This window comes from Salminus brasiliensis, chromosome 4 (assembly GCF_030463535.1).
Source record: "Salminus brasiliensis chromosome 4, fSalBra1.hap2, whole genome shotgun sequence".
Lineage (NCBI taxonomy): Eukaryota > Metazoa > Chordata > Actinopteri > Characiformes > Bryconidae > Salminus > Salminus brasiliensis.
In genome coordinates this window covers 23,391,537-23,417,208 of record NC_132881.1, presented here as the reverse complement: position 1 = coordinate 23,417,208, position 25,672 = coordinate 23,391,537, and the positions used below count along the sequence as shown (strand labels likewise).

Here is a 25,672-nt window from a genome sequence, read left to right as displayed (position 1 = left end):
ATATATATTTATATTTTTTACACACACACACTCAATCAGAAAAAAATATAAAAATAAATATAAAAAAAAAACATTCAGAAGAAAAAACCCAATAGAAGTCAATGTAAATGTATTTTATTAACTTTACCAGCAATGCAACAGATGTAACTGTGTAGGACCTGTACCAAGCAATTCATGAAACTGCAATTTTATTCATTTGAACTAGTTTAATATTTCACTTTAGTTACCATATACAAAACAATCAAGAGCACTCATCGGTTCTGAACCATCTTTTATTTGTGAAATGCTGTGCTCAGCTTGAAGGAGTAGGAACAGGAAGGAGTTCAGCAGTTATAATCTGGCTTCTGTTCCTGACATCAGTTCCTCAGCAGGTGTGGAACATACTCCAGTCTGAACCACTGTTTCAAAAAGAATACTTTTTTTCATATACAGTCCAATAATTGATCAGACACATCACTGTTATTCTGGCAGTATAATATCCTACAGAAACATGTACTTACACAATGTAAGCTCATGACAGAAACTGATGTGAATGACTGTAAACCTCCACAGGTGCAATCTTATTCACATACAAAATCAGCTTTATTAAACACAAATACAGTTGCTCCTTGGGAATTGCTTGGATCTTCGTGTTCAGAATGTCCTCGTCTTTGTTCTGTTTTAGGTGATGTACAACTGCAGTCCACCAGACGCTCCAAACCTATATAAACATCTATCCAGAAGAAAGGGTAAGCTAAGGTCTTCATTTAGCACCTGCAGAGCAGAAAGGCAACCACTGTATAGACAGACAACTGGCTTACAGAGGGAAGAACAGGGACATAGGGGAAATACATGGAAGCCATGGACATCCAATGGCATTTCAGCAGTAGTACAGAGTAAATCTCTCAATCAGACATTGATACACAGTGCTCAAGGAGTACAAGAAGTATCAAAATAAAAATGATTAAAGTATGTTACATATACATACTTTAATAATGTGATAGTTACATTAGTAATTTATGGAAGGGGAGGGGGATCATGATCATGATCAATGAACAGACACGATAAGTCCTGTATTATTGATTTATTTATTATCCTGGTAGTTGGCACAAAGCATAACCAATAAAAAAATCAATATAATCTGCTGAACAAGGATAAATTGATTACACGTTTTTTAGAATAAAGAATACAGATTTTGTTTTACTAAAAATGTTTTAATGCATCATTTAAAACATGCAGTAACATTTAGAGCATAACCTCAGGCTGGAGTCCAACCCTGACAATGTAAAAAAGAGTTACAACAATGAACTGCCGAGTCATTTTCACAAGAACAAGGTACAGAAGCAAAGTTGCACTAGGAAACGAGGGAATCCGAAAGGCATTCAGTCTTCTGACGGCTCTCCCTCATTTATCTCACTTTCCCACTTCTCAAGGAAGTCCTGCATGTTCAAATTGAAAGTGTCAATTCCCTTGCCAGAGAGGTGAACCCCATCTGGTCTGTAAAGGCCCAAGTCCAAACCAGGCTTTATGTTCTCATGAGCAAGCGAGGAACCACCAAGCTCTGCAATAATACTGCATACGCTTATGTTGATGGCCTTGCGCGTGTTGTCCACCCCCACACGGTCATCCGAGTGCCTCCAGGTCCTACGCGGAAGGATGTTGGACCACACCAGGAGGCACTCAGGAAATATGCTCTTCATCGAAATCAGGTCTTTCTTCACTGCTGCCAGGAAGGCCTCCGGGGGGGTCTTGCCAAGGTCATTTCCTCCCAGGTGTATGAGGATCACATCAGGCCTGGGCCAGTTGTCCTTGAGCTGGAGCAGCTGGGGCAAAAGTTGTTGCCAAGTCATGCCCTGCACACCCTTCCACCATATTCGCACAGTGTTGTGGTCCATACCAAGCTGCATACCGAATTCAGGAGATGTGGCCCTCTTCTCAGCCCAGAACACCAGGGAGTGGCCACATATCCACACGTTCTTTACCTCTTTTCGGGTAAGTTTTCCTGTAAAGATGTGACAGCATTAACCTCGGTAGGCCTGGCTAAGCGAGGTACAGGGAATCGAATTTCCTGCAATTACAATCTTGGAACCTACAATTGGACAATAATAGGGGTGGGGAAACTATCAGGCCTGAGGTTCTGAAGCCAACCCTCAGGATCCCCTGAGATGGTCAACATCAACCCTTGGGTTCTGAGGTAGGAGCAAAAATCTGGGTGTCCCCCAACAACTGGATTTAGAATCACCACTGTGATTTGATTCAGGGTGCCAAGATTGCCAGGAGCCGATTTGTCATGCATCTTAATGCATCGTCACAAGTAGCAAAAGCATAGTTTTAATTGACTATGGCCTCTAGCATTAAGTCTTCTGACTTTGTTTCCCCACATAGTATCAATATCTAAATATTTGTATAAATATCTAAAAAATATATATTTAAAAAAAATCTATGAATTTATAAAAATGTGAAACTACTGACAGTGTCTACAAATTCTTCCAACAAAGAACTGCATTTACGAGACACTTATCCATAAGATGTCAGTTGTTTTACTAAGACTTGTTTGCATCTATATTCCCTTCCAGCTATATTACACAAAGGCATTTGTGCTTGCATAATATACACATCTCAAGATCTTTAAACATTAATCATAAATTACGGTCCTTGCACAACCTCAAATATTCCCTAAACCAACATAAACGTGGTACAACTTACCAGTTCATTTCAAACCTTTCAAAAAGTGGATCAGGTGCGAGATGAACTTGCTCCTCACTTGCTTACTTACTGCATCTATGCTTGACATTTTCGTATCCTCTTCTCGTCTAGCTGGCACCGGACCTGTTGGTGGTCTTTAAGACCGTACTTCCCTTGCCACTGCCTGTCATCGCCAACCTGGAATACTCTTAGTGTCCCTGTGAATGCCCTACCATCTCAACCTTAAGTCTGAAAGATAACTCTGACATACCAAAGACAATTAAGGGAATCCTACATAACGGCCTTATTCACCTACTGGTGAATCCTTTGTACTGTAAAGCAATTTTGCCTCCCCTTGTCTTACAGACTACATAAATTACAACTAAGATAACTAATTACTAATTACATCTAAGTTAGCCTCCATCATTGGCATAAGATCAGCAGACAAATGCTGAGGATTCTGATGCTATATAGGGGACACATAAGAATAAAAGCTAGCTCCAGAAATCCTTAAAAATGTGCCCTCAAACTGCATTTACCCCAGCACAATAGAACTAGGGAGTCTGGTAAGTGAAAGTGACATACCATGAACCTTAAACACCCAGCCCACTAGCATAAGCCCTTCCAACCCTTAAGCTCTGACGCGGTCAAGTGCGACAATCACTTCACAGTCAGGAGAACATGGTGCTGATACTTTGTCAGTTCCCTAAGACAAGCAGCACATCACCACGAGACACAAGTTCAAAAAAGTCCAATGTTCGTTGCTTAAAACAGTACTAAAATCAAAGCTATGCTATGCTACGCTACGTGTCTCTACGGTGACGTAAACTACCCCTTTTTTTTTTTTAGGCGCTCACCATAAAAGGGAAATCAGCCCATATTATCATTAATGCATTCTACAGGGCTTTAAACTGTACATTCTTTTAAAGCAACACTACGGAAAATAGGCTTTTACTGCTTCTTGGCTACACCCTACAGCCTGGAAGTGCAATTTACTTTTAAGCCACCACTAAAAGACATTTTCTGAACGAACTGAGAGATACCGAACAGTCACTGAAAAGAAGCATGTGGACGAACTTAGTACATTAAGATTACTGGATTTTACAGGACGCTGGTTACTCAGCATTGCGAAGTTTTTGCGAGTGCTCCTCCCACTTGTTCTTCCAATGTTACATACTGCACTTAGGAGCGTGCTGAGCCCGGAACGGGCTCCCTATTACAAGACAGTGGAGCATTGTAATGATTTTGAAGCTATTTATTGCTTAGGTTAAATACTACATCGCGTTGCTTTAATTTAACAGCCTGCCACTCACCAAGTGTCTCAGTTTCAACATGCATGAAATGACACAAGCAAAAGCATCGACATCTACCCCTTTCTGATCTGTTTCCTGAAATAAGTACTCCTAACTTCATGACTGGCTTGGGTGAGGTTCATGAGTTATGGCTAGATTAAAACAGCCATATGTTGAACATGCATCTTACTAAGGTCCCAATAAAGGTCAGAAATGCTAGGGTGGTACCTGGTACAGATTTCTGGCTTTGTCCACGTACTCGCTGTGCTTCCATTTGCTGTTCTTTCTTCAATCTCATCCTCTGGTTAAACTGCTCCAGCTGCTCAGAACAAAATTTCAGAAAAAACAAAGGATCTCAAGGACATAACAATACTGAAGCAGTCGCGCGGAATACAGTACGAGGAAAGTGCTCTTCTGGCCATATGTAAATAACACATGGGGCAGCTCTGACTGAGATCCTCCAGCAGCTGATGAGACTGAAACGTGTAGTCAGGTAAATCACTACATTTCCCCCCTCATACATAAATATATAAACATGTTCAGGAAGAAATAAGACATACCCTCTTTTTTTGTTTAGCTTTGATGTCATCTTCGGATATGGATGCAGCTTGTTTTGATTCATCTTCCCTTTGAGTGTCTGTAGGCTGCGTTTTCTCTACTGTCTGTATGCTAATAAGGGCAGGCTGCATATTAGACAGTGCAGGTGTTGCACTGACAAGTTTATTGGTTTTTACCGTTTCTATTGTTTTCAGGCATCTGGTTTGGCCTGTGGGTTTGATCTTAGCCTGCATGGTGGTGTAGCCAGACCCTCCTGGCTGCATAGAGATGGCAAATTGACTGGCAGGGGGTGGATACGGAGGGGTGGGAGGGGGGCCAAAAGGAATTGGTGTGGAAAAGAGAGGCGGGATCGGAATGTGGACAGGAGGGGGGATAGGAGGGGGGACTGGGAACAGTGGTGTTGTATAAGTACCATAGCTAGATTGCACAGGAGGGAGTGGTATATGAATTCCAGAAGTGTAAGGCAATGGACTTGGAGGAACACAGCCATAGGGTGACACTGGATCCTGAGAATTCCTTCTCTGGTTTTCATCCAAGTGATAGCTAGACTCCCAGGAACTCTGTCCACCTTCGAGATAGGGTGTAGCAGATGAGGATTCAGTGGCTGGCTGAGCATAAAAGGAAGTAACAGGCTGAGCTGAGGGTGTGTGTTTATAGGAATCACAGGTGACTTCTGTTGTTGAGGAATATGATGATGATGAATGTTTGTACGGGTCTGGTGTCACTTGTCTTGCTCCCGAACTGTTCTTAATAGTCATCTTAAGGTTTAGTAGGTTCCTCTCCTTCACACCAGCTACTTCATCCTCCTGTTGGTCCCTGCACTTTACAGAGTCCCAGTAGCTCATGTAAACCTCACGGTTTGAGGATCTGGTAGGGGACACAGATCGGACACCCTCAGAATCCGAGGAATCGGCCCTGCTACCTCCGCGATCATTTCTACCAACCGATTGCTTATCTTTCTGGTCAGATGACTGAGAGGATGCACTCTGAGGTTTGACCTTGCCATATAACCGTTCCCTTGTTCTGTCTGCTAACTTACTAACCTCGCTTGTGTCCAGTTTAAGACCAATTGTTTGTAGCAAATTCTGAATTTTTTCAAAGTGCTCTGTCTTTTTGGCCACATCTTCACTGGTATTCCCGGATGTCTGCTGCACTGGGCTAATGTTGCTTTCTGCCGTGAACCTTTTAGATGGCCTCGGTCCTTCGTATCTTTCCCTGTTGTGTGTACCGGAGTCCTTAACTTGTGAATACAGATTTTGATAGCCCTCCGCAGAACGACTGTAGGGATCCCTGTGCAGCTCGTATTGATCACGCTCAAGAAAAGGTTTATGCTCTTCTGAAAATCTACTTAAACTATTCAAAGCCTTTTTCTCTTCATAGAAGAACCGATTCTCAGCCTTAGCTTCAGACCCATATTTCATTCCAACAATTCTAGAAAACCCACTGCCATCCTGTACAGCCCTTTCATGCGGCAGGAGATCATCATCCCCATGGTCTTCCAAATAGTTCTCAGCTTCAATCAATGAAGGGTTATCTTCACGGTCTTCTGTTTCTCTAAAAGGGTCATACAATTCGTCCTTGAGGGCCACCTTCTTATCTGACTGTAGTTGTGGAGCTTTTGGATTACCCATGGAGTCTTTTTTGGCTTCTCTCATCAGTGAAGACAACAAATTTGAATCAGCCTTATTGAGAGCACTCAGGAACCGCTGCATTTGTGTTGCAAGATTCCGCTTCTGATCTGAAGTTGAAGGCTGAGCTGGCGGAAGGTCTCCGGAGGAGGGCTGATCAGGAGCCTCAAAGGAGGACTGGTGGTTCTGAGAATGTGAAGTAGAGCCTACATTCTCATAGGAGCTGGCTTTGGCCTCTCCTGTACTCTTTTGGCTATAAAATGGTCCAAAATCTGACACTGGGGAAAACGACCGTTGGCCAGGTGGATTGTTAAAATGAGAGGTCTCACTTGGACGCGAAGTAGTAGAAACCTTATTAATCAACCTCTCGAAAACACCAAAAGTATTTGGTAGGTTAGTTGATTTTTCGACCTCTGTATGAGAGGAACCAGGGGTTTTGGAGAAAGCGGAGTAATCATCTTGAGGGGGATTACAAATGGGAAAAAGGGAATGACTGTAACATTGTGGGTCAGTTGAGCTTGTAGCACTCTGCAAAACAAAAAGGAAATTAGCAAATTAGCAAAGCCATTTCTATCTGTGGAACATATTCCTGTCCTCTGTGAAAATGCACATTTAAAAGAGACCATTTTCATAAGTCAACCTTAATATTTACTTAACTCTGTAAAACACAAGAATAACAATACTCGTGAAGTACAACAGTTAGTATGCAGGGGATTTAATTATGACAAAGAGGCATTGTGAAAGCAGTGAAAGGTGGGCACTGTACATTCCACCTCTGTTTTCCCCTCTATAATATTTACTGTTCCTATATAACATTGCTAAAATAAGTACTAAGGATGTTCTGATCCAATCCAGTGAATTAGGGCCGGGGGGCCAATCCAAGCACTTTTAGTAGATTGGGTATTTTAGGTTTAAGTTTCCAATCCACTCTTAGTGTGCCATCTGGTGTCTTGTAGGCGCCATTAATAGACCCGATCCTCAGCTGCAGTGGACAAACTGCAGTGGACAAACTTCTCTTTTTTTTTTCTTTTTTTTTTTTTGGAAAACTACCCTGCCATTTACGTACCCTAGTCTATCTTCATTTAAACCGATATATGCAGTGACTTTACCAGCTAGCAGCCACAACAAGAGCTAAAGAGTTTAAAAACAATCATTTAAAATTGTGATTTTCTGGTGTTTGTTATTATGTTTAAGCACATCTTACCTACGCTTCATCAGGAAATCCCTAAGACATGCCACTAGTTTGTGAGGGTTACCTAATAAAATCTCTATAGATAATCAGTTAAGCAAGACAGACCTGTTGCTGGTCTGCGGGAGGTTCTGACCGCTTCTTCAAAATGGACTTCTTCGGCTGAAGATCAGGTTTTATGTCAAGTTGCCAGGTGTTCTTAACTGGAGCTGCAAGGTCGAAGTCATCAGAGCAAGAAACCAAACTGTGTTCCTTTTTCATTTCGGGCCCATCAGAAATGGCCTTGGCTTTTTGTTCCATGGCCACAATTGCTCTTTTACGTGCTATAGATTCACTTAGCTCCTCTAACTGCCTCTTTTTCCTTTCCAGATCCTGATCTTCATCCTCAGACAATGAACCCTCCTTGATCCATGAAGGGACTGGACAAGCATACAGGCTGGTGGTACTGCTCTTCGGGAATCCCACTGGCTCTCCTGGACTCATGCTTCTTTTACTTGCCTGTGCAAAAATCAAAGGGAAACGAAGAGTAAAAGGGCTGAAGCAAACCGTGCCGATCATATTCAAGATGAACTGTAAATTACTGAAATAACTGTAGAAGAAAAAACAAACCTGATGCTGATCAGCAAGAGGATCAGAGTGTTTCTTCAGAATGGATTTTGCTGGTTTCAGGTCAGGCACCCATGTGTTCTCTACACATGTTTTGTGCTGATAATCGAATGTGGCAAAACCGTGCTGTCTGTCCATTTCAAGTACATCTTTAAATGATTTGGTGTTTTGTTCCATAGCAATGATTGCCCTTTTACGTGCTATCAACTCATTAAGCTCCAACAGCTCTTTCTTTTTCTTAACTAATTCATCCTCTACAACTCCAGCAAACGATGAGCTGCCTGCAGATTTTGATGAAGACCTCAGGCCCTCAGTTTTCTTATCAGGGCTTCTGCTTCGTCTCCTGCTGCTTCGCTCCTTACTATTGCTTCGTCCACTGTGACGGCCATCCCGGTGTTCTGGGCTGTGGCTTCTCTTCTTACCACTTCGACTGTTTCTTTCTCTGCTTCTGCTACGGCTGTGACTACGCCTGTATCTGTGAGTTCGATCTCTGCTGTGACTCCGGCTCCGTCTGTACCTGCTGTGACCTTTCTCATGGCTGGAGCTCCTGTGTCTCCTGTAGTAGCTACCACTCCTGTCGCGGCTGCGGCTCCTGCTTCGACTGGACCTGCGGCGGTTGCTGCTTTCTCGGCTTCTGCTACGCTCATTAGCTAGTTTATCCTTTTCTGGTTTACCTTTTGTGTCCTGCTTTTGTTCTTTCGTTGGTTTAACAGCTTTCGAGGCTTCTAGTTTTCCCTTCTCTGGTTTCCTGAAGTGGAAAAAACAAATGAGGGTTTACTAATGATGGTAACTCAAGATTGTCGCTTACAGATTAGCAATATGGACAAATTCCAAGTACATAAGCAATACATAACAATTGGTCCTAATAAGAAAAGGCATGGGCTCAAGACCTTAATTAGCATAATTCTCTTCCCATACTGTTATGCTTTATTAATTACTAGCAACAGTTACATTTAAAGCTGATGCAGTCCTTTGAAACTGTTACTGAATGTGCATTAAAAAAAAGTATAATTTAAACAGATAATTAGTCCAGAACAGTGCATACACAGGTTCTGGAGGTCTGCTACCTAGCACTTCCAACGTTCGCTTACTCTGACACATCATTCAAGAAGGGCTTATTATTTGCTGGGCCCAGTTAACCAAAAGCATGTGTAAAGATCTTAACAGGTAAAAAATGTTCAGTACCATGCTCACTTTACTATTTAAGCATCATCTTTGTGCTAATTCAAGCCCAGCTACACTGAGTAGAACTGAATAGGCTTAAGCTTGTTGACACAGGGGCTAGTAGAAGAAACTGATTACACTGTATGGTCTGAAAGAATAAAATGTTGGCAGTGCTGCCTACTACAAACTGTCATTTAACAATTGTCTTATGTCAATGTGACTTATACAAAAACAATACCCAAACTGTGCTGTATTTATCATTTACTCACTTAGCAATCACTGAATCCCCAGTTTTGACATCCGTTTTAACCTCATTCTTGATTAGATCTTTCGGATCCGTCAGCAATTTGATGGTCATTTTCTTCTGCGAATACCCAAACAGAATACATTAAATCCTCTCTAATAAACAGTCAATTAATGTTCTAGTCATCACTTAAAAAGAAGTAAACGCCACCTTCTCCTTTTCTCCAAGGCCTTCTAACTTCGGCACAGGCGTAAAAACATTCCCAGTCAACCTCCTGATTCTAATAGCTCGTTTACCCTCTTTAGTGCCTTTATTCTTGGAAGTAAAACAGAAATGATATGAAACATATCATACTCCAACAGTACTGAAAACTGCACTTTTCATTTTGATTAAGAGTTGGAAATAATCTGAAGAAAGAAATACAAGGATTTTCAGACAAAAGACCTGGTTTCCATATTAGGACACTTACCTCCATTAACGTAAACTCAACCTTTTCTAACAAAGTGAGCTTGGTAGCTTCCATGACCTCACTCAGGTCAAAAAACAATAGTGGGTCCTGCGGAGTCTTGATGAGGCCAGAATTTTCATACAATTTTGCAACAACACCCTAGTAGAGGAAGATATGTCAGGCCATTAAATGCACACAAAGCCCAAAAAGGCATAATAGGCTGGCTTTATGTTGACATTTTGCATCTGTAACATGTAACAAGCCTTTAGTTTGCACTTAATTAATTAATTAATTAATTAATTAATTAGAGTCACTGCATGGGGTGACTAGTTCTAACAAGCTTCCTATTGAAACACTTGCTAACTAGACCTAATAGACTACACCCATGTTTAAAACTGAACGTGTAAACTAGGTAAGATGTATTTATTTATTTATTATAAAAGAGGGTGCTCTTTTTGCTGCGTCATTTATATCCTGTTATTGTAAATCAAGAATACCCATTCACAGTTAATTACCAGGTTCAGCTGGAGATTTAAACCTGTGCGGTCACTGCATGAAGACTGCAGCTCGAAAGCCTCAGCCTCATTCTCTACTTAAATCTACAAAACCTCTCTCTCTACTTATATCAGTCTGTCCTTTTCTTTTCAGAGCACCAATGCTTCATTCGAGACTCACTGTCTTGCGTGGCTCTGCAGAATCAGTGTGAAGGGAGTCTGGCTGGATCTCAATGTTGACTGCACACTCCTCCTTGGTTTCTTTGTTGATAGAGATGTTAAAATGGACCTGGTCACCCACCAACATGGTGGCTTGCGTGATCACGTCACCTGACCTAAAGGGTAAGCGTTTCTGGGTCCCCGCCATTGTGGAGTCCAGTAGACCCTGAGCAGGCTCATGTTCCTCAGTCTGCTCAATACAAGAAATCATCAGTGCAGAACTGCTATGAAAAGGCCATAAGGAAGCTAGTGCTAATCATGTTGAGTCCAATCATGTTATCGGACATACCATTAAATATATGTTATATATGCAAATCATAGCAGGAACAGGAGATTGTCTGTGCTACTTCACTTACCTTGAGCTTACAAACAGAAATTACACTATGAGCAAGAGCCCTATATAGTCTTATAAAATATAATCCATTATTAAAGGATGCTTCATTAATTAAAGACTAAGCTTAGACCAGTGTCATTTCCTTTATCTGAAACCTATTAAACCTATATTAGTCACACACAACAGGCATGAGACATTATGACCGCAGCTGTGTAGAAATGAGTACATTAAACATTAGGTAGAAACTGTAAAGGAAATAAATAAATAAATAAATAATACCACACATTTCTCCTAATTCAGAATGAACCCCTATTTATCGCAAAACAGCACCAATAAGAATTAAAAAAATACAAATAAAAATAGAATAATGGCAATATATTTAATGCACACACACAGCATGTCCAAAAGTATGTGGACACCTGTTCTAATTAATAGGCTATTTCAGCATAAAATATCACACTGAAGAGTTAAAGTGATGCACATTCCAAATAATGTGCATAATTTCTGTCCAGCTAGAACTTCCCCAGCCATGTGCAAGTTTATGTGCAGCTAAAACATCTGGAGCAAGAACAGCTTAGCTGTAAAGCGATCAGACACACATGCTCATAGGACAGGACAGCAGAGAGTTAAACACTCAGTAATGAACTGCCTTTGATCCTCTACATATGTACAAAACTGTTTAAAACACTGGATTCTGGGGTGATTAATCATGCTGTACCATCATGCACTCTAAAAATCTAGGATTTGGCAAATGCCTAAAATCATAGTGCCAACCACAAGGCTTGGTGAAGGAGAAATATCAGTTTCTTGTCCACATACTTCTGGTCATGTAAGGTATAAGTGAAAGAGCAGTATTTGTGCAAGTCTGTTTCTTCAAAATACACCACCTTGTTAGGATTTTTTGGGATGACCTGGATGATGGTTCCCTCATGCTTCTCACTTAAGTCTTCATTAACTCCTGCTTCTTCATTCATAGCCTCTGAGGTCACTGGCTTCCACTACGAAGAAAGACAAATGTAGACATCTTCACTAGACACATTTAGGTTATGGTAATAATCATTGATTCACAAACATAGGGTCAGCTGACATTTTATAAATGATAAAGAATTTTTTGCAAATAATGGTGGAAAGAAAGTATTTGGTCACCTACAAACAAGCAAGATTTCTGGCTGTCACAGACCTGAAACAACTTCTTTAAGAGGCTTCTCTGTCCTCCACTCAATACCCGTATTAATGTTCACACAGTAACAGTCACACTCCAAACTCCACTATGGTGAAGACCAAAGAGCTGTCGAAGGACACCAGAAACAAAATTGTAGAGCTGCACCAGACTGGGAAGACTGAATCTGCAATAGGCAGCAGCTTGGTGTGAAGAAATGTACTGTGGGAGCAATAATCAGAAAATGGAAGACCTACAAGACCACTGCTAATCTCCCTCGATCAGGGGCTCCACGCAAGATCTCAGCCCGTGCCGTCAAAATGATCACAAGAACGGTGAGCAAAAATCCCAGAACCACACGGGGGGACCTAGTGAATGACCTGCAGAAAGCTGGGACCAACGTTACAAAGGCTACCATCAGTAACACACTACGCCGCCAGGGACTCAGATCTTGCAGTGTCAGACGTGTTCCCCTGCTTAAGCCAGTACATATCCGGGCGCGTCTGAAGTTTGCTAGAGAGCGTTTGAATGTTCTGGAAGAGTATTGGGAGAATGTCTTATGGTCAGATGAAACCAAAGTAGAACTGTTTGGTACAAACACAACTCGTTGTGTTTGGAGGAGAGTGAATGCTGAGTTGCATCCAAAGAACACCATACCAACTGTGAAGCATGGGGGTGGCAACATCATGCTTTGGGGCTGTTTCTCTGTAAAGGGACTAGGACGACTGGTCTGTGTACATGAAAGAATGAATGGGGCCATGTATTGTGAGATTTTGAGTGCAAACCTCCTTCCATCAGCAAGGGCATTGAAGATGAAACGTGGCTGGGTCTTTCAGCATGACAATGATCCCAAGCACACTGCCAGGGCAACAAAGGAGTGGCTTCGTAAGAAGCATTTCAAGGTCCTGGAGTGGCCTAGCCAGTCTCCAGATAACCATAGAAAACCTTTGGAGGGAGTTGAAAGTCTGTGTTGCCCGCCGACAGCCCCAAAACATCACTGCACTAGAGGAGATCTGCATGGAGGAATGGGCCAACATACCAGCAACGGTGTGTGCCAACCTTGTGAAGACTTACAGGAAACGTTTGACCTCCGTCATTGCCAACAAAGTATACGTTTGTTATTGAAAAAAAAAACGTATTTTCCACCATTATTTGCAAATAAATTCTTTACAAATCAGACAATGTGATTTTCTGAAAAAAATTCTTCTCATTTTGTCTTCCATAGTTGAGGTCTACCTATGATGTCAATTACAGGCCTCTCTCCTCTTTTTAAGTGGAAGAACTTAACAATTGGTGACTAAATACTTTTTTTCCCCACTGTGTGTGTGTATATATATATTTTATATATCACACACACACACACAGTAATTTCATTCAAAAAGTGAAAGTTGTATATTATATTCATTCATTACACACAGACTGATATATTTCAAGTGTTTATTTATTTTAATTTTGATGGTTATAACTAACAACTAAAGAAAACCTCAAATTCTGTATCTCAGAAAATTCGAATATTTACATTTTATGGCATTTAGCTGACGCTCTTATCCAGAGCGACTTACAAGGTTAGTCGTATTACAGAGGTGGGCCAATGTAGTGTTAGGAGTCTTGCCCAAGGACTTTTATTGGTGTAGCGCAGCATAGTCACCCAGACCGGGAATCGAACCCTGGTCTCCCACATGGTGTTGTAACACAGTGACAGGTAGTGGTGCTATCTGTTGTGCCACACCAAAAGGTTCAATATTGAAGACACCTGGTGCCACACTCTAATCAGCTAATTAACTCAAAACACCTGCAAAGGCATTTAAATGGTCTCCCAGTCCAATTCTGTTGGCTACACAATCATGGGGAAGACTGCTGACTTGACAGTTGTCCAAAAGATAACCAGTGACACCTTGCACAAGAGGGCAAGACACAAAACGTCACTGTTAAAGAGGCTGGCTGTTCACAGAGCTCTGTGTCCAAGCACACAAAAAGACAAAAAGGACTAGACTGCTGCTGAGTGGTCCAAAGTCATGTTCTCTGATGAAAGTAAATTTTGCATTTCCTTTGGAAATCAATGTCCCAGGGAGAGAGGAGATGCACAGAATCCACGTTGCTTGAGGTCCAGTGTAAAGTTTCCACAGTCAGTGATGGTTTGGGGTGCCATGTCATCTGCTTGTGTTGGTCCACTGTGTTTTCTGAGGTCCAAGGTCAACGCAGCCGTCTACCAGGACATTTTAGAGCACTTCATGCTTCCTGCTGCTGACCAGCTTTATGGAGATGCAGATTTCATTTTCCAACAGGACTTGGCACCTGCACACAGTGCCAAAGCTACCAGTACCTGGTTTAAGGACCATGCTATCCCTGTTCTTAATTGGCCAGCAAACTCACCTGACCTTAACCCCATTGATTTTCTTGTACTGTGAAGAGGAAGAAGCGATACGCCAGACCCAACAATGCATAAGAGCTGAGGGCCACTATCAGAGCAACCTGGGCTCTCATAATACCTGAGCAGTGCCACAGACTGATCGACTCCATGCCACGCCGCATTGCTGCAGTAATCCAGGCTAAAGGAGCCCCAACTAAGTATTGAGTGCTGTACATGCTCATATTTTTCATGTTCAACATTTCTAAAAATCCTTTTTTCATATTGGTCTTAAGTAATATTCACATTTTCTGAGATACTGACTTTTCATGGGTTTTCATTAGTTGTCAGTTATAACCATGAAAATAAATAATAAAATAAATAAACACTTGAAATATATTAGTCTGTATGTAATGAATGAATATAGTATACAAGTTTCACTTTTTGAATGTAATTACTGAAATAAATCAACTTTTTCATGATATTCTAATTTTATGAACAGCACCTGCATGTATATATGTATATATAACACATCATCTTGAAAAGCATGAAAATAGTATGAAATATACCTTGTCCTTAGATGTAGATGGGACAGAGATTTTTTCCTTTGCCTCTGCAATTTTATTTTTTGCTTGTGAATTTAAAACCACTGAGCCCTCTGGAAGTTTCTTCAGTCTGATGGCCTTTACCATGTCTCTCGTCTAAATAAGAAACAATTTTCAGCATTTTCCAATAGTGATTAACCTTTTTTGGATGGCATTATTTTTTTTACATGGAGAAGTGGGTAATGTAATGTAAAAAGATTTCCTCACCTTTTACCTTCTATAAAGTAAGTCTGTGCAAACTGGCATAATTATTTAAACACTCTTCTAATGTGTTTCTGATGGGTGTTTTTCCTATGCGGCCTGTCATGTACGTGTGGAGAAAGTAACTGAAATCTTCTAAATTCAGGACAAAGCAATCAGGTCCAAGTCTGTGGATTTTGTGTGATGCAAAATTTAAATCCTGAAATTCCAAAGGTCTTCTCAGAGGAGCTGCAGGCCGCTGTAGTGTCAACATTAGTCAACATTATAAACGTTCAGTGGTAAAATTACATTAGCCCACCTTCCTGTGTGAAAATAAGCCTGTCTGAATCCAGGCTACAAACGATCCTAAATAAAAAGTAAAGCCATGTATCTGTAGAAGAACAGAGCTCACTTGACTCACAGTCATAGCAGTGAACTCCACTTCGTCTGTAACACTCAGTTCATCTTCACAGACATTTTCATTGACAGAAGCTGTGATGTTCTCATGTTTCTTTGACATAATGGTATAGACATCTTTCTTTATGGTCATTATCACTCCCTGTTGATTGAAGGATAATTAAAATATACAATCAAATGATCTGCGTCAAGGGAAGAAGATTTCAACATACAGCCAAAGATTATACCAAGAGGCAATTCTTTTAGACACGGGATGGAGAAATCTTAGGGTCACAGTCACGGCTTTCCTTACCGTTTCCCTGGTTTCCTTGGTGAGCTGAAATGTTTCTGGTATCTGTGGCATGATGTTTGTGGCTCTGGTAATTTTCGTAATAATATCTGTGAGCAGCTGAAACTTCACTCGGTCAAACAGCAGAAGGGTGGCTTTTGTGTCCACCTTTCCAAAAGGCAACTTAATAGGGTCAGTAGAGAGAATGGTTCTGATACGACCAGGATGAGGTTCCGTTACATAAGTCTGAGGAAGGGAGGGGGGGATTTACAAACAAATAAATAATTATTTATTTATTTATTTAAAAAGCAAAAAACAATTGTCCTAAAGTCAGTGTAGCCAAAAAAAAAATCTATAGTTTTTTGGAGAAATATACTGCTTTTCACATTGCTATTAAATTATGCACCAGTTCCTACACCCCTACATTTACAAAATGACACTGTAATCCTTTAACTCACATCTGGAAGAACCGTGGTGACCACACCTTCATAGAATGTCCCGTCAATCTCCTCTGTTCCTCCAGGAGCCACTTTTACATCAGTAGCACATTCCTTTCCCTACAGCCCCCACATTAAAAGCAGCTTAGAACATGCTTTAAAAAAAGCGTAATCTTAATAAATGCTTTACTGAGACGTCCCAAAGAATATGAATCACTCACCAATTCTCTGACTGCTGTGAAATGCACTTTAACCCCAGGGACCAAATGGTCTCGGTTTCCAAAATAGGCATCGAAAGGAAAAGAGAATTTCTTCAGATCCTCACGTTCAATGAACCCATAATTGTTCTAAAATAAAAAAGAAAGATAAGAAGCAAATAAGTACAAAACATAAAACACAAAGATTTAAGTCTCTGTTTTTTTAAATGAAAAAAATAAAATTAGGGTTGTCCTGATCTGATCCAGTGGCTTGGGAGTCGATCATGTCATTTTTAAAGCAGCAGTAAGGACGTTCCCAGAAAGTAAATAATTAGCTGAGATAGTTTAGACTCTGCAGGGTGGAAATACTTTACAGTGATTTTACAGTGAACAGATCATCATCCCTGAAACACAGAATGATTGCTCAATCCATACATTCATCAGTAGTCAACAAGCAACAACGGATATTAGTCCACAGTGTGTACCACTACACAAACACACAAAGTGAACTGACCGCAGTGTTTTAAAGGAGCTAGGAGCTGATTGGCCAGGGAGGTCAGGAGTCAGACTGGATTAGAAGATATTAATATCACACACAGTATAAAAGTCATTTTAAGAAAAGTCTCTACAAAATCAGTCCAGAATGTCTAATTATAGAAACTCTTACTAATCAAATAGAGACATTTTACTGCAGTATTAATCACCAGCACATCTTATCTAAACTGTGTGGCTGTATTATTTATGCAGACACAAAGATTGGATCGATTTCGGTTGATAATTGGACTTGGAGCCTTGGGTTCAACTTGTAAAATTACTAGTTATAATGTGTGTGCTATGCTACTTACACCAATAAATGAAATGACTCCCATTGATCGTCCGGGAGGAGGTCTGAAAAACAGTGTTAAATTAATGCTAATTACATCAATAATAAAAATGCAAATTAATGGAGGAGATAAATCAACTTATGGATGAAAAAATAGAACATAAAATAAAATGTACTTTTTCAATAAAACACTTAACTTTGAGTTAGCCAGCTAACAGGATAATAATAATAATAATAAAAACAATAACAACAACAATAATAAAAACAACAGTCAAAAGAAACAAGCATATATTTCCTTGTCTGGGGAGGGACATCCCTTAGTGATGGTAATGCAGAGAATTCTTTGAGCAGAACTCTTTATGAATCATAAACGTCAATACAACTGTAGCACCTCGCAGTCCTTCTTTTTTTTTGATTGACTGTCTCGTGAACACATGTGGAGTCTACATACTAAAGCTGAAAAGCTGTATTAGCCAAAGGAAGATGAAGAAAATTAAGAGTTTATTCACAGAATAAGAACTCAGTCATGAACCAAGAATTTGGAAAATGGCATTACTTGACAAATGTTGATGCACTCTTAGCAGAGGATGCTGCAGTTTTTAAGGCCGTACTCTTAGTATTTTCACTCTTGCTTTGGTCAGATGCCTGCTGATTGGTTTTACTCAGAATGGCAGGAGGTAGACCGAGAGCTGTGGAAGGAGGTGGACCCTTGAGAAAAGGGAAAAATAAATAATAATAAAAAAAGATTAATGACAGCATTTCATTAACTGCCCAAACTGTATATATTTTTTCACTTACACACGTCACATCTAACATGGAGTAAAAAAAAAAAAAAAAGACCAGAGTGAGCCACAGCACTATGAAATAGTAATCAATAATGAAAGTAAATCTGATAAGTATATATAAAGATTACAGCCTTGTCACGCTGACAAGCTTTAAAAATGTCATCTGAAGTGCTGTAGTATTTCTCTTTGGTAACCTTGGTTAAATGCTTACGAACGCTTATGAATACAGCTTTTAAGCCCCTCCCCCTCAGCCCCCAGCACAAATGAAAACTTTCCTGGACATACTGGATTGGTTTCCTAGACAGGAAGCAAGTCTAGTCCTGGACTGCACAGCATGCTGAATAACTATTCAGCCATAGAAAGGACAAGGCTTAGTCCGTCTCTGTTAAAAATGACACACTAAACAAATAAGAACATTGATTATTTTGTCCAGATGTACAGATTTTAAATGGCTCACCCCATCCCTACTGACTTATGCAAATTCATAGTAAATAAAAAAATACATAAATATAAAACATCTCTCATATAGTTCATCTTTTGTGACGTAGACAAAAACAGCAGCAATTTTCATTCAGAAAGTGATCTGCTTTAGGAAAGTTAGAACACACAAACTTACAGGCATATCCTGGCTCAATAGAGGCCCTTGTCCTGGTCCCATGAAATGCGGTGAGGGCCCGGAAAACCTTCCTCTCCCTCCAAATCCAGGACCGCCCTTAGTTGAGTCAGATGAAACATATGATTTCTTGCTTAAAACGTAACTATCAAATTTACAGGAGAAGGCAGTGTGGTGGAAAAGATACACGCCTGAGTCGTAATCGCAGTGAGAAGCAAGCTTAATTGAGACAAAAGGTCTGCGTTATACTCGGCAACAGGCATATTTATGCACAACCAGTTGCAGCTCCTTTTGTTTTCCTCCTTTTTAGGATGGTTATAGAACTTGTGCAAGCATTGATGCACAGCCAGAACATTCTGTTCATACTAAAGAAGGGAAAAGAACATACAGTAACGATGCGCTATCATTCTTGCCTAGGCGTCTTCCTATCTCTTGTCCTGTCCTTCGCAGACTTACACACAGCTCATTCTAAAGTACAGATATGGTTACATTTTGCCTCCTCATGGATTAAATATTGGAGGTGATTATACTTTCTGCATGGTACAGGTCACGTCTGGGATCCCGGGGTATGCTTACATGTGGCGCAGCATTGATGAGCAGGGGAAGATTGTCAGACACTTCCTATCAGAAGCAGAAAGAGTGGTATTTAATCCTTTGCAGTGGAAAAAGAGTGACTTACACTGCACTTCACATATTAGCCAAAACCCATGAAAAAGAAACAATTGTTGTCTTTTTTGGGAATGTGCTCCTACTGTTGCACATTTATTCCTTCTTATGTCCTGAGGGACATCATCCCAAATAAGGGAGCAGTGGATTGAACAGACAGAGGAGGCTTTCACACAACTTAAGGTTGCATTACAAAATATGCTAGCGTTGGGCATACCTGACCCAACAAAACCCTTCGTCCAGATGGTGGACGCTAAGGGCGTGTACATGACATCAGTACTTACTCAAAAACATGGGGAACCCAGTGGCGTACTTTTCCAGCAAACTGGACCCTGTGGCTCAGGGTCTACCAGTGTGCCTTAGGGCAGTGGCAGCAGCTGATAAAGTTCTAATAGCTTCCAGGGACATTGTAGCATATGCTCCTCTTACGCTCAAGGTCCCACACTCAGTACATAACATTCTGCAAGATCAGAAAGTTGTGCGCCTCTCAGCACAGAGGTGGCTGCATTATCATACAGCTTTGCTAGATATGCCTAATGTTACGGTGCAGCGTTGCACTACCTTGAACCCAGCCTCACTCTAAAAGATGGGGAACCACACAACTGTCAACTGCTGTTGCTACACACATGTACACCCAGAATAGACCTCAAAGAGGAACCGCTGCCAAGCGCAGAATTAGAGCTTTTTGTAGATGGCTCAGCCAGCAGAGACGAGACAGGAACTAACATTTTTTGCCTGTGCTGTGGTCCCTGCCATAGAGGTTTTACACACACACAGCCTCCCTAGTTCATACTCAGCACAAGCTGCAGCGCATACCTCAGCAGCTGATCGCCTAGCCTACCAACTTCTGACTGTTGTTAATGATACCACGGGGGCAATAAATGCCCTACGTCATGAGCAACAGGAGCTATCCGAGCAGCCGTACTCCAACACCGAATGGTCCTGGATCCTCCATACCATGAAGGAAGAAGGAGTGTGTAGAATGCTCAATACTTCCTGTTGTTTCTATATCCCAGATTTAAGTGATAACATCACCAGCTATGTGGACCATATGAAACAAGCCATCACCCCTCCGCCCGCCAACCCTAATGGCTGGTGGGAATGGCGGTCAATATTCGGACCCTGGGGTCGTTGGCTTCTCACTGTATGTGCTTCTTTGCTGTGTCTTCTCCTATTTGCTTTTTGCCTGATTTCTTGTCTTCTCAACTGTGCGTTACGGATGTTTAGTCGATCTTTCACTCAGTATCAGACGATTCAACTGAGCATGTTCAACTCAGAGCCTACACTCTCTAATCTGCGCAATTTGTTTCAGGAATGATTCATATGTGTGTGTTATTTGTCTGATTATTAGTTGGTGATTCTTAATCAAGGTATATGTGAGAAAGTATAACCACCTCCAATATTTAATCCATGAGGAGGCAAAATGTAACCATATCTGTACATTAGAATGAGCTATGTGTAAGTCTGCAAAAGACAGGACAAGAGATAGGAAGACGCCTAGGCAAGAATGATAGCGCATCGTTACTGTATGTTCTTTTCCCTTCTTTAGTATGAACAGAATGTTCTGGCTGTGCGTCAATGCTTGCACAAGTTCTATAACCATATGTAGAATAAATCTTAAAAAGGAGGAAAATGAAAGGAGCTGCGACTGGTTTCGATCACAGACGATGTGCATAAATATGCCTTTTGTCTACTCTTAAGCTTGCTACTCACTGCGTGTATCTTTTCCACCACAGTAGTCAATCATGATCACAAACAGGAAGTTACAAGGCCTTGGAAATTTAAACTCTATTTTTAGCTTTCAGTAATAATTCAATAGTAATTCATCATTTAAGTGGTTGTAAGTAGATGTTCACCCCGTATTGATTCCAGTAGACCAAAACAAAACAAGCATCACATTTTATTAAAGTCACTATAAGATTAATATTGCATGATCCTCATGTCCATGATGAGTTTATGTACACTTCCAAATAGGGCTGGGTGATTTGGCCACAATATTTAAAGAACATTTTCGCACAATATCTATCACAATACATGTAATCACAGACTAAAATCATCAGTAGTGACAGATTCTTATAAACTACTATTCAGATACTCTTCCTACTGAATAGAGCATTTTTTTATGCAACATCTGCTGCTCTTCATCTAATTAAACCAGTCTTATTACACTGTTAGTAATGAAACCTGCAGCCGATCAGTGTTTATTAAGCACTAACAGTATCTTCAAAATGCTCAGAAAAGACAAACAACAAAATCTAATCACAATAACAAAATCTATCACTGTATGATAAAATATCACCATATTGCCCAGCTCTACTTCCAAATACAACTGTACCATTTAATTTCAAAGCTTATCAATTGTCAGAACTATACTTTTTTATAATCATGTCACATTCAATTAAAAAAAATCTATTGAACATAAAATACCAATTATTGCATAATGCTGCTTTAAATGTTTAAATTTGCAGTGTCTTAGAGCATTAGAACAAGTACAATATTAATTATTAAAAGTGGTCTTGTGGTGATTAGGTGAACTACACTACAAAAGAAAACCTCATGCAGGCCAAGCTAATTCTCTTTTTTTTTTTAGCATTTTTGGCCAAATTTCTTTAGCTACTGACTAGTACAAGGCAAGGCAAGGCAAGGGATGCACCAGATACCAGATCTGCTGATACGGTATGGATACTGCCGGTACTGATACCGATACCAACTCTGACTTAAATACTGGATGGATGGTATAAATCCTGATATTTAAAGTGTTCCACTTTTTACAGGTACTTTTTTATTTCTTATCCCAAATAACATACAATAAGCTTGAAAGAACAGCATTTACTGGTTGAGTAAGTTTTAGAGGCATGAAAAAAATTGAATTGGGAACTAGAGAAGCATAATCTTGCCAAGTTCGACTAAACAGCTTTTTAATCAGTGTTTAAAATTCTCATTTCAGAGCAGTGGGGAAAAAATAGTAGTTTAGAAACAAAAGTTTTTTGCTTATGAAGCAATTTCACATTTAGGTAAATGTCTTCATGTAAAAAGGTACTAAACTTCAGCGTGGCCTTTAAACAAGCTGCTAAAAATCAACTTCTGGTTTCAGAACCAAAAAAAAAAAAAAAAAAAAAACACACCACAGGGGAAAAAAAAGCTGTAATGTTAGAGTCCCATTAAATGTCTGTTATGAAACTGAACATTTAAACAACCAGTAAAAACCAGTCATAACTAGTTATGACCATTAAACAAAGTATGTAAACAAAAAGATAAAAATATAAATATATAGGGCATTATTAAGCTTCATAGCATCGGTTCTCTCTATTGCCGATAATCTGTGTGTAAGTACCAGTTTCAGTGCAGATACCAATACGGTATCTGTGCAATTTTTTACCATTAGTGTTTACCATTAGTGTTGGACAAATGTACTGCATTAATCAGGGTAGTTTGTGTCGGCTAGGATCCAAAAGATACCTCCAAGCTTAGATACCACTAAACACAAAAGTCAGTATGGAGACTACGATAAGACAGATGGGATTTGGCCTCTGAACACTGAACACACCCACATACTTGAGCAAGGCCCTTTACCCTCTCTGCTCCCCGGGTGCTGGAGTTGGCTGCCCACCGCTCTGGGTGTGTGTGTACTCACTGTTCCTAGTTCACTAATGTGTGTGTGTGTGTGTGTGTGTGTGTGTGTGTGTGTTCACTACCACAGATGGGTTAAATGCGGAGGACACTGCACAGTGACAAATACGTGCACCTTTACCATTATACACACCAGTGAATAAACACACACAGTGGACAGTGAGGGAGCAGGGAGGGTGAAGGGCCTTGCTCAAGGGCCCAACAGTAGCAGCTTGCAGAACCCGGGTATTGAACAGTGAATAGTGAGGATGGCTAAGAGGACCATGAGAGTCTCTCTCCCATCCATCAGGGACATTTACACCACTAGCAGCATCCGCAAAGCAACCAGCATTGTGGATGATCCCACCCACCCTATTTCCCACAAGCAATCTGACCGAATGGATGGCTCCTCCATACACACACACACTCACCCAAGATGTTAATCCCAGACGATGTGAAGGCACTGCACTACGTACTACCTCACTACGTCACTGGAACCTTCGCACATATATCATGCATAAATTGCACATTGCGTTTTGAACATAGCTGTCATTTATTTTTAAAATAGCTGCTAGATTACCGCACAAACTTGCGCTACACTCTACTGCTTTTAACAAAGTATGCACACTTTATTTGCACTACCCTCCTTACCACTACTGTCTCAGTCTATCTGATTATGTATTGTACCCTGCCTGTACACTTTCTGGGTGCATGCATGCATGCATGCTCTGTGTTGCACTTGTGTTTCTGTCTGCACTGTGTTGTGTTGTGTTGCACCATGGTCCTGGACGAACATTGTTTGGTTTCAGTGTGTACTAGAGCTGTACACACTGAGCTGGGTGATATGGAAAACATTTATATCACAATATTTAAAGACATTTTTTATGAAATACAATATTTATTGCAATATTTTGTCATGTAGACAAAATGCACGAACAGCACCAAAATAAAAAAAAAATGCTGTTCAAACACACTCCCATACTGAGTACCATTTACTTAAAATATACTTCATTTTACTGAATTAAATAAGACTGATTACACTCTTTATAAAGAAACATGCAGTAAATCAGGGCTCTTTAAGCACTGACGATATTCACAATTCACTAATAAAAGTGAACTGAACACAATACGATAAAACACTGTCAATTAAGCCTCTTGACGTGACTTGACCCCCACAAACTTGTCATGAATAGCCTATGGTGGTCTAACCGCTGAGCCACCACCGTCCTATACAGGAGGTATAGCATGCATTTACATTTACATTACATTTATGGCATTTAGCAGACGCTCTTATCCAGAGCGACTTACAAGGTAACTCGTATTACAGAGGTGGGCCAGTGTAGTATTAGGAGTCTTGCCCAAGGACTCTTATTGGTGTAGCGCAGCATAGTCACCCAGCCTGGGAATCGAACCCCAGTCTCCCACATGGTGTGGTAGCTCAGTGGCAGGTAGTGGTGTTATCTGTTGCACCACACCAACCACTACATAACCATTTCTGTATAAAAATGTGAATGATCTACGACACTGCCGGCCAATCATAAGTATGTGCTAACTGGGCTGTTCAGCTGTTTTCAGAGGATGACCACTGGTTTACTCAGCTACATATATTTGCAGATACAGGAAAGGTTTGGTGGAGGTGCGGATAATATTCAGCCCAGTTTTCTAACACTAAATTCAGAAATCCAGGTAACTCCAATTGATTCACTTACTTTTTCTCGCAAATGTATTTACAGCGAAGTCTGTACAGCGAAGCCACCAGATACTTACATGGACTCCCACTGCTGTGTAACCATCCAGTGGGGCACATCCAGGGTCCATCACTGGGTACCCAGGCCCTCGCATGTCATCACATGGTGGTGGGTAGAAGCCAGGTCCAGGTCCAGGTCCAGGTCCAGGTCTACGTCCAAACTCTGGTGGGGGGCGGTCTGGTAGCCTGTCCTCAAAATCTGGATGTGGGAAAGGTGGACCACCTTCTAAGTCGGCTGGATGAAAGCCTCCAGGCCTTCCCTCAAAATGTGGTTGGTGGAAGCGTGGACCACCTTCGAACTCTCGGGGGTGGAAGTCATTTTCCCGCATGAACTGGCCCCTCATCATGAAATCGCGGGGGTCGTCCATGAAAGGGTCGCCCTCCATCATTGGGTGCCGAGGTGGTCCAAAGTCGTGTGGACCCATAGGAAACCGTTCGCCTGGCATCCTCGGTCCGGGAGGACCCATTGGATGAGGTGGGCGACCATAAAACTCACCTGGACGTAATGGCCGTCCCCTAAACCCGCCGGGGTCTGCGGGCCCACCTGAAGGAGGAGGCATCTTAAAGTTAGGTCCATGTCCCTGAGGCGGGGCTTTCTTATTCTGCTTTTTTCGACCTTTAGCCATTCCCTAGCTAGCTAACTTCTTTCTGGGTCACCGGTGGGAAGCTGTTAGCTGGCGGACCCGTCTAGACGATTATCTGCGCAGACGTAAACAGGCGAGCTCGCTAACAGTGGAGAGCTAGCTGGAACAATGCAGTTCCCCCTCTCTGTCTACAACAAAACGGCATCCTGAGACACCAGAAACGCTTACTGCCTTAGCGGAACACATCCGTGTGCTGCAGTTAAGGGGTTTGTTGAGGGCAACGTTCATAACTTGCTAGAAAATAAACAACAACAGCCCCCAGCTACAGTTCACATGAGCTAGCACTAGCTTCACTGCAGCGCCGTGAACGGAACAGGTACAGACGACGTCATAGC

At 41.1% G+C, this 25,672-nt stretch overlaps 1 protein-coding gene across 3 annotated transcripts; it reads right to left on the bottom strand.

Annotated features, from left to right (window-relative positions):
- Positions 1-98: 98 nt before the first annotated feature.
- Positions 99-25,655, bottom strand: LOC140554536 (uncharacterized). 3 transcript variants are annotated; one of them, XM_072677649.1, is made up of 19 exons: positions 24,714-25,655; positions 18,675-18,770; positions 17,830-17,981; positions 17,296-17,338; positions 16,475-16,600; positions 16,275-16,373; positions 15,841-16,062; positions 15,553-15,690; positions 14,916-15,047; positions 11,728-11,838; positions 10,469-10,696; positions 9,815-9,952; positions 9,556-9,660; positions 9,371-9,465; positions 7,941-8,685; positions 7,440-7,829; positions 4,517-6,670; positions 4,185-4,275; positions 99-753 (listed from the first exon to the last, which is right to left on the bottom strand). In XM_072677649.1, the coding sequence occupies exons 1-19, from the start codon at positions 25,317-25,319 to the stop codon at positions 743-745; spliced, it is 5,682 nt and encodes a 1,893-aa protein (XP_072533750.1). In that variant the 5' UTR covers positions 25,320-25,655; the 3' UTR covers positions 99-742. The 3 variants fall into 3 exon arrangements, with proteins under 3 accessions (XP_072533750.1, XP_072533748.1, XP_072533749.1); XM_072677647.1 differs by having other exon boundaries at positions 99-1,981; positions 24,714-25,652; XM_072677648.1 differs by lacking the exon at positions 10,469-10,696 and having other exon boundaries at positions 99-1,981; positions 24,714-25,652.
- Between the last annotated feature and the right edge of the window lie 17 nt (positions 25,656-25,672).